The sequence below is a fragment of the Artibeus jamaicensis genome, unplaced genomic scaffold, assembly GCF_021234435.1.
Source record: "Artibeus jamaicensis isolate MK-2021 breed Jamaican fruit bat unplaced genomic scaffold, CSHL_Jam_final contig_464, whole genome shotgun sequence".
NCBI lineage: Eukaryota > Metazoa > Chordata > Mammalia > Chiroptera > Phyllostomidae > Artibeus > Artibeus jamaicensis.
Genome location: NW_026521842.1, coordinates 1,512,257 through 1,521,008, shown reverse-complemented (window position 1 = coordinate 1,521,008; position 8,752 = coordinate 1,512,257). Strand labels below are relative to the sequence as shown.

Below are 8,752 nucleotides of genomic sequence, written 5' to 3'. Positions count from 1 at the left end.
CAAGTGACTCTGTTTCCTTCCTACTTCTAATAGTTACCTCAGGACAGATGACACAGGCATCCTGTTGTTTTTGGCAGCCAAGGGCTGCTCCTCTCTACGTTTCCATGCCCTCAGTCTCCTCGCATTTTGCAGGAGCTGACGGCTGAGACTCCGGGCCTCCCAAGCTACCTCCTCCCCATTGTGAGCTGAGCAGCTCCTGGGGCAGCAGAGGATAGACAGCCCTTCAGTTCCCAGAGGGGCAGGAAAGGAGGGGAAATACATTTGACCCTTGACAACATGGGTTTGAATTGCACAGGTCCACTTATATGTGTATTTTCCCCAGTAAATGTTTTATTTCCTTTTCCTTGCGGTTTTCTTATACATTCTTTCCTCTTTGTTGTAAGTATACAGTATATAATACACATAGCACACAAAATATGTTAATCAACTATGTTACCTATAAGGCTTCTGGTCAATAGTAGTCTAGTAGTAGTTAAGTTTTGAGGGAGTCAAAAGTTATAACCAAATTTTTGACTTTGTTGTTCAAGGGTCAACTGTATAATTTGTTTCAAAATCAAAAGCTAATCATTTGGGAGGAATAAAGTTTAAGACAACGGAGCTTTCCAGTGGAGTGACCCCTCATCTCACAGTCCTGCACACTGGACCCTCCCAGGGAGGGACTGTCATGTACAAAGAGCATTTAATTAATTTATTTATTTCTTTACACATAACTGAAGTGATGTTACAGTACATAAGTTATTTACAACTGTGCAGTAATGTGTTGCAAAATAAATTATCTAGAAGGCAGCAAAAGTACATTGTGAATGTGTATAAAACTGTACAGCGTTTACGGGTACACTTTTTATATGATTATTGGCTCTGTAGTGTTTCAAGTTATGTTCTCAGAAAGAGAAACAAAATGCCCAAGATTAAAGGAAAAAATATACAAACCACGTGGATTTGACTCCATTAAAAACACAACCGGAGAGTCCTGGCTCTGTGTCCCTCTGTGGCAGGCAGGCAGGTGGCACAGTATCCCAGCCCCAGTCGCAGGCCCACGGCTGTCAGCAGCTCCATGGCAACAGTGCTGCAGCCAGGACAGCACTCCCCCTGCTCTGACCTGAAGGTCAGTCTGTGAGGAGTGGAGGCTGTAATTTTATTTCCTTTAGTTGATCAGAATGGAACAAGAACTTTTAAAAAACACAATCTGTTCTGCAGCTCCTGAAATGCCCATGCAGCTGGCTGGAAAACAGACCACAAGGCTGCCATGCCCGTCCCCGAGGTCTCCTTGTCCTCCCTTGGCAGCTCATATAAAAGCCATTCTCCAGGGGGCAAAGTGCAGGTTTCTCCCTGGTTGTTCCTACTTGAGGGACAAGGTCTCCTTCCACTGTCTGGACTCAGCAGCAGTGCTGGGCTGACCCATGTGGCCCTTGCTTGTGTCCTGTGCAGCTGTCCTGTGTGCATCAGGCTGGCAGAAGCACAAAGTCGTCATTGACATCTACCATGGGCACGTAGAAGGAGGGCACCTCATTCACACACAGGGACTTGTGTCCAGCGGGGTCCAGCTCCTGGACCTTTAGCTGCCACTCCATCCTCTGCACAGCATTGAGGGCCGCAGCCTCATGCTGCTGCCGCATCAGGAGACATGTCTGCATGGAAAGCACAGCAGGTGAGGGAAGTGAAGGCAAAACCATGGTCCACCCCCTATGGTGCCCAAGCAAGAGGACTAAGCGCAGGCCCCCACTGCTCACTCACCCTGCTCCAATACCCACTGGGAAGAAGGGGTTGAGGGACCTGCGCCAAGCTCTGGCTGCAGGATGGCCTGCCCCCATGCATGGCCCACAGCACCATCACACAGACCACATGACCACCTCCTAGCCTTCTCATCCCGCCCTGTGAGTAGTCTCACTGGCCAGACGAGGAGTCTAACCTTGCTCTGTGCCTCCACCCTCCATGGGTTTCACAACAGCATCTAACAAAATTCGCAACTAATTTTTTGTTTTAGAATTATACATGGGTAGTAATACTGATTTCATTTGCATTTGCAATAGAAATTATCTCTTTTAAAAATACACCTAATTTGCCTTGGATGGTATAGCTCAGTGGATTGAGCACGGGCCTGTGAACCACATGATCGCGGTTCGATTCCCAGTCAGGGCACATGCCTGGGTTGCAGGCCAGTTTCCAGCAGGGGACTCACGAGAGGCAACCATACATTGATGTTTCTCTCCTTCCCTTCCTCTCTAAAGATAAATTTTTTAAAATCTTTTAAAAAATAAACCTAATTTTTAAAAAAGGTTATTTAGAACTTAAAGTGTTTAGTTTTCAGGACTATATTATTAAATAGGTACCAAATCATATTAAGTGGGTGCAAAGTTAAAAAGTGAAATGATGGCTCACTGGATTACAGAAATGGGACAGAACCAGACAGAGCACACGTTGAGTCTGGGGAGGGACATTCTTGCAACAAAGGGGACTCAAACCACACTGTGGATTCACAGAGTTCGACATTATGGTGACTGTACAACAACACAATCTTATTTTCTTGGATGTTCACACAAGTAGATATTTGGGTGGGACTATTACAATGCATAATTTGCTTTAAAATAATTTTTTGTAAGTGTTGACGGTGTGGGGAATAAAAATCTTCCTTTCTCTTTAGTCTTCTGGAAAAAGCCACCATGTGCTGCAATGCAGCAGCCACATCTCCTGATGGTCTGCACACTTGTGCACTGGAATGCGTCAGAACCTCAGGATGGACCCTCTTCATTACGCAGCTCAGACACCATCACAAGTGAGGCCACATGTGCCTAGTTTAAAATGTTTTATAGTATTTCAATCTTCAGATGTTCCCACACTCCATTTATTCATAGAAGTATCCATGGGTTTCAATTTTATTGGGTGGTTGCAATGAACTTTTTCTTTTTAAACATATCCCTGAGTTTTAAATGACTGAAGTGAACTGAGTGGCCAAAAAACTGTGAAATTTGATACTGTTTACCCTACAAAACTACCAAATGGCATCTGTCCCCCAGCTGCAGGAACATGTGAGGAGGCTGACACTCTGTTTTTTAAACAGGATCTACTTTAATTCATGGGTCCGAAACAAATGGTCACACAAAATGTGGCCTCATGAAGGTGTGGCTGCTTTATCTTTCCTTCACTGCCTCTACGTTCTTCACTAATTTTTGTTTCTATCCACCTTTTTTCTTAGTAAGTCATTTTCAATATTCAGGAAATTGGACTTAACATGGCATTTTAATGTATGAAGTCTAATTTTAATGTGGTTAAGAATTATTTCTCTTTCTATAGGGAAATATTCCCTGTGGCTCCCCTCAAGCCTGGCTGGTAGTCGACAGACACCCTGAAGCTGGGCCTCACCTCAGCTGTACCTGCACCTGCACTCAAACTGTGATGAGATGCGGGGGCCTGAAATGTCCCATGGGCTCACTGTTCTCCGCTCTGGGCTATCTACTCCATGTGGTACCTGTGTACACTGCTATGGCACCATGGTCATGGGTTGCTGAGGTAAAGAGCATGGGTACAGCTGGCATCCTGGAAACACTGTCTTATTGTCCAAGTATAAGTATCACAGGATTGGGATGAGGGAGCTTTCGATTTCCCTGCCCATCAGCTCTGTAGCTCTCAGTGAGAAGAGCAGTAGGCACAGGCCTGTCTCATGGAGCTTCCTGGGGCTATGCTGACTTGTGTGTGAATACTGTTAACTGGCACATTGTCGCTGGCAAGCTTTACACCTGGTTCTTATGAGTGACCCCATGTGTAACTCTAAGAACTGAAGATGAGGATTTGCTTCTTACTTGCTAAGCTTTCTATCTCCCACCCATCCTCTGGCTTGCTGCACTGGTCAGCACGTCCAGAGCAGTCGTGATGGGTGTATGCTGTGACCTTTGAGGAGGGCTCAAGGTGGGGTCCCACAGAGGTCTGACCGCCAGCTGGTGACAGGAGCTGCTCCCCGCACACCTGGACAGGAGGGAAGATACTCTAAGGAGGCAACAGGGGGTGGGAAGACCCTGAAAGTATCAGCTGGGTTCAGAGTCTGAAACGGTCACCTCCAAACATGGGACCCAGCAGCAGCCCCCCCCCCAATAGACTCCTGGGGACTCCCAGCCCAGGTACAGTTTGGGGAGAGTACAGAGCACTCACCTTCATGCGATCGTACTTGTCATCTACATCCTGGAGCCAGGAGATGAACTGGCGGGCGTTGAACCGATCTCGCACAGACTTATTCTCATCACCCTGGAGAAGAAATTAAATGTGGGTGTCTGATGGGGGAACAAGGGAAAAAGCAAACCTGCAAGTGCTTCAAATCCTCCTTACTAAGTGAAGAAAAGCTGCAGCCTCATTCCTGAATCAACACATTGTAATCATGCTCAAGTACCCCTGGTCCCCTTCCTCCCCACATGGCTTTCATAATCTGGACGCTACCTGTAGTGGAGCTGTCCTGGGGGTGACTTGGCACCCCCAACGAGGGCTTTCTGCATGCCTGTTACAATGCCTATGGGGCAAACAAAGGGGAAGCCCTCCAACTCTGGCCTGCACTGCTTCTGGAGGCCACACGTAAGCAATGGCTTCTGTTTTAACATCTTCTGTTTGTGAACACTGAAAGTTCATTTTTTCTTTGTAAAGGATGTACTAGAAGGCTTGAGGTGGCTGAGGGCTGGCTTCCTGGTTTCACTCTGTAGGAGTGCTACCTTGATGTCACCGTCCTGAAATACAGCAGCATCTTTTGCCTACAATGGACTGTGGCTTACAAACAGGGATGCCTTGGGAGGGACCCAGAGACAATGGAGCAGGTAGTTTTCAGACTCCTGCTGTCTGGTTCTTCCCAGATGTTGGGTGGTCAGCATGCTTAGGAGAACATGTGAAAGCCACAGGCACACGTGTGACTGACCTACAGCCTTCCTTTGACATTCAGAAGGAATGCAGATGAAATCCCTTAAAGATCAGCAGACTCCTCTTTTTTCTTTTAGACGTACAACTTTGAAACACCTAACCCTGAAGTAATCACTTGATCCCCAACGAAATGTTTTTAGTTTGTTGACAAATGTTTTGCTTTCAGAAAAACTTGTTGTGACATGTAGTATGTTAGACAGAGATACTTATAAAGATATATCCTTAAAGACTGTATATTAAGTGAATGAAAAGTCCTTATTGCACTAATAAAAATTTTTAACTAAAACTCACCGAACCGTGTTACACACAGCCATGGCCAACCTGGGAATGAATAATGTTCAAGAACCCCAGAGGTCCACATGGTCCTGACACAGCAGAAGCTCATGCCAGCCAGGGGGCCAGTGGGGACATCTGTCAGTAGGGGACTTGGCATCAAGGCCTGAACAGTGAAGGGGATAGCAGGAGAGACCCCAAGAGAACACCAGTGTTTTGGGAAAGTCCATAAGCAGGGGCATGCAACCAAGAGGCAGAGGGCAGGCCCAGAATGGCACATACTGGGCTATTTCTAAATGAGTCACAGTGGCTGCTGGGGAAGAGAATAAATTGAGGAATAAAACCTAAGACAGCTAGCCTCAAAAGGCCAGGTTTGAGTATGGCGGGCAGCAGGAGGTAGGAGAAATAGCTAGGCTCAGGATGGAGAATGAAGAACATGAGAGCACACTCTGTAGTTTATATCTTAGCCATGTCCATGGACAGGTCAAGAGGCAGCTGAAAACTCCTGAAGTTGGGGGTTGCCAGAAGGCAGAGCCACTTAACCACACAGTCTTATACCCCAGCAGACAGAAGTGGGGAGACCCATGGGGGCGGGTGCCCATGCCCAAAGGTTCAGTGACAGGTCAGGTTGGGTGGGGAAAGCAAAAGGATGTGACCACACGGGATAAATCAAACACTGGGGGCAACAAGAGCCAGAATGACTGGCTGGGATGGACAAGACAGTGTGGCTGTGGAGAACAGAGGGGCAACGCTCTGGGCTCTGCTGCCCAGACTGCACTAGACAATCAGGTAAGTTCTAATAGGATGCTGGGGCCCACTGGCTCATGCAGGGGCCGGAGAGGAAACTACTGCTGTGCTAAGTAGTCTCAGTGTCCCATACCTCTTGGCCCTTGGCTTCAAGGCCTGTTACCACTGTCACCATGGTGGTGCAAGGACACCACTATCCTCAGCAAGACAGTCTCCCATGGGGCCTTCACTGCAGAAGGCTATCTATGCAGCAGCTCTGGGTGCTACTCATCCTAATATATGTATGTTTTAGAGGGAAGTTTAACTCTTCAAATGACTGAAACTGAGGCCCAGCCCAGTCCAATAATCTGAGGGCCTGAGCTCCTAAGGACCCTGGAATGGGGCCTAGAAGAGTCCATGTGGCATCTCATGACATTAGCATTACATGTACTACTGTTTGATCATGCTTGCCTCTCCTGTCCAGGGGGCAGTTCTGCTCACGTGATCAGCATGGAGTCTGTGGGATGTGGGTGTTTCCTATTCCTGTCTGTGTGTAGCAGAAGCTTGGAAGGCCCAGTTCTTGGGAAACAAGCTAAGTGCACAGCCTTGGCTACCACTGACCTGACTCTCCAGAGGCATGTTGTAGACCTCTGAGTCCAGCAGCATGGTGCAGGCACTGAATGGCACTGCCTGGTTTGCAATGGTCCTTGCTGCCCGGCAGTGCACCCGCAGGATCTCCTGTTCACAGGAGACGATCAGTTTTTCCTGGAGGAAAGAAACCACATTAGCCAATCCTAACAGGGCAAGACAGATCCTGAGCCCACAACCCCAATCTGAGACCTTTTCTTACCCGCTCAATGCTGTGCTGCAGGCGCAACTTCCCCCTCACAGCCTCCTGCTGCTTGAAAAGTTCCTTGAGGGGCTCTGCCAAGGAAGGAGGGGGTGCAATCTGCAGTCACAAACAGTGAGAGGGAGGGGTTAGTGGGGGTTGAGAACTTCCACCAACAACACCATCCAAGTCTGTCCTGAAGGCACACCTCTGGTCACACAAAATGCAAGCTGCACCAGCTAATTCCCTGGAAACAGCTAGATACATGTACACAAGAGCAGGTGAAGGAATTATGGCATGGATCCTGGCCCCAAAAGGGGCACTACAGAGCTATGAAAAAGAACAATGGAGACTGGGTTCTAGAGACAGTGTTAAGTGTAAACAGCAGAGTACCTATACTGCTATTCTTTGTGCCAGAAGAAATGACAAAGATGGTAGAGGAGCAAGCAGGGGACAAAGGAGAGGAGGAGAATGAAGGGCTGTTTCCTTTATTAATAATGAGATTTCATGTCCCCCAAAATAAACCCTGACACCAAAAGGGAAGCATGCACCAACACGGAACACACAGCAATAGAGCCTGACCGTCCTACTGGGGATCACAGGGGAAGAGAGCACTCACCTGGGTCACTTTGGAAAAGACATCATGAGGGAAAAGACATCATGAGGCAAAAGATCAGAACCACCACCCACAAGTGTCATCTTTTAACCAGTGTAGGTGTTTCATGGGTGGACCAGTGCTTGTGAAACAAGACATGTACACTGAACGTGAACAGGCCAGTAAACACATAGCAAGTAAGAAGCACCAAGTCTCTCTCAAAGAAGAAAGGTATAAGCACAGGATGCAGTCAAGATTTCAATGTAAGCCCTGGCTGGTGTAGCTCAGTGGATTGAGCGCGGGCCTGCAAACCAGACAATCGCGGTTTGATTCCCAGTCAGGGCACATTCCTGGGTTGCAGGCCAGTTCCCAGCAGGGAACGCATGAAAGGTAACCATACATTGATGTTTCTCTCGCTCTCTCCTTCCCTTCCCCTCTAAAGATAAATAAATTAAAAAAAAAAAAAAAAAGATTTCAATGTAGACCAGATGGAGGAATGTGGAGTAACACCCCTCCCCTGGCCAAGTCACCCAGGACAAGCGAACACATCTTGCACTTAGAATGTGGTTTCTAAACACCGTTGCCACTAGAAAGGACCATGTGGATTTTTAATGTCAGGGCTCAGCTGGAACATGTTGTGGAGCTATAAAGTAAGAGTGTGCTCAAAAAGATGGAGCAACTTGAAGGAGTTCCTAATGGCCAAGGCTGTAATGATCTGCACACTAAGTGATAGTGATTTATGTTGGGCTACAAGAGAATTCGAATTATTAAACATACAGAGAGGGAAACAAAAATCAGCATTAGGCCAACACCACAGGAGTAAACGCTACAGATTTAGCCTCCCATTAAGGAGACTAAAATCAGTGGGCACAAGATATTTATCAACTATGAAGGGAAAGACAGTCACTGCATAGTGGAGACACTAGGAGACTTGGGCTGCTATTGCCAGGATGCAGCTGCTGACACCAAGAGCAAGACATAATGCACTAAGACCTCACATCACATCAGTGCATTTTCACCAAAAATGTGTCCTTTAGTCTAGTCATGAATGTCAGACCAAACACATAATCACTATTTCTCAAAAGTGTCACCAAACCATGCCTTTCAAGGAAGATGAGGGGTAGGTGACCCAGGAGGAGATGCAACATCCTGGGGCCCCATGAAAGGTACACCTACACTCTGCTTTTAACACTGTCAGTCTAAAATTACCTCAAAATAAGATGTTAGAACATTAAGCTGGTCTCTTTAGCTGGTCTCCATGTTGCTCACTGGGCCCTGTTCCAACCCCTTTGCCTCAAAGGACTCAGCCCCAAGGGGTCCTGGTGTGCCTTCCTCTTCTGACTCCACCTGGGTCCCCATAGGTGTTACTAGGTGGGGAGGCATGAATACAGTGGCACATGTAGGTATAAGCCACTTGTGGATACTCAAGAGAAAGC

At 47.3% G+C, this 8,752-nt stretch overlaps 1 protein-coding gene across 10 annotated transcripts in view; it reads right to left on the bottom strand.

The window, feature by feature from the left end:
• Nucleotides 1-310: 310 nt before the first annotated feature.
• Nucleotides 311-8,752, bottom strand: part of ANKRD11 (ankyrin repeat domain containing 11) — a 243,221-nt gene continuing 234,779 nt past the window's right edge. For 8 of the 10 annotated variants that reach the window (XM_053666583.1, XM_037142310.2, XM_053666584.1 and 5 more), the window contains 5 exons: nucleotides 6,743-6,841; nucleotides 6,514-6,657; nucleotides 4,144-4,236; nucleotides 3,798-3,960; nucleotides 1,500-1,628 (listed from right to left, as the gene is read on the bottom strand). In XM_053666583.1, coding sequence (XP_053522558.1) covers nucleotides 1,600-1,628; nucleotides 3,798-3,960; nucleotides 4,144-4,236; nucleotides 6,514-6,657; nucleotides 6,743-6,841 — 528 coding nt within the window. In that variant the 3' untranslated portion in view covers nucleotides 1,500-1,599. Of the gene's footprint in view, nucleotides 1,629-3,797; nucleotides 3,961-4,143; nucleotides 4,237-6,513; nucleotides 6,658-6,742; nucleotides 6,842-8,752 lie in introns of all 10 variants that reach the window. The other 2 variants (XM_037142312.2, XM_037142314.2) reach the window with 1 other exon arrangement.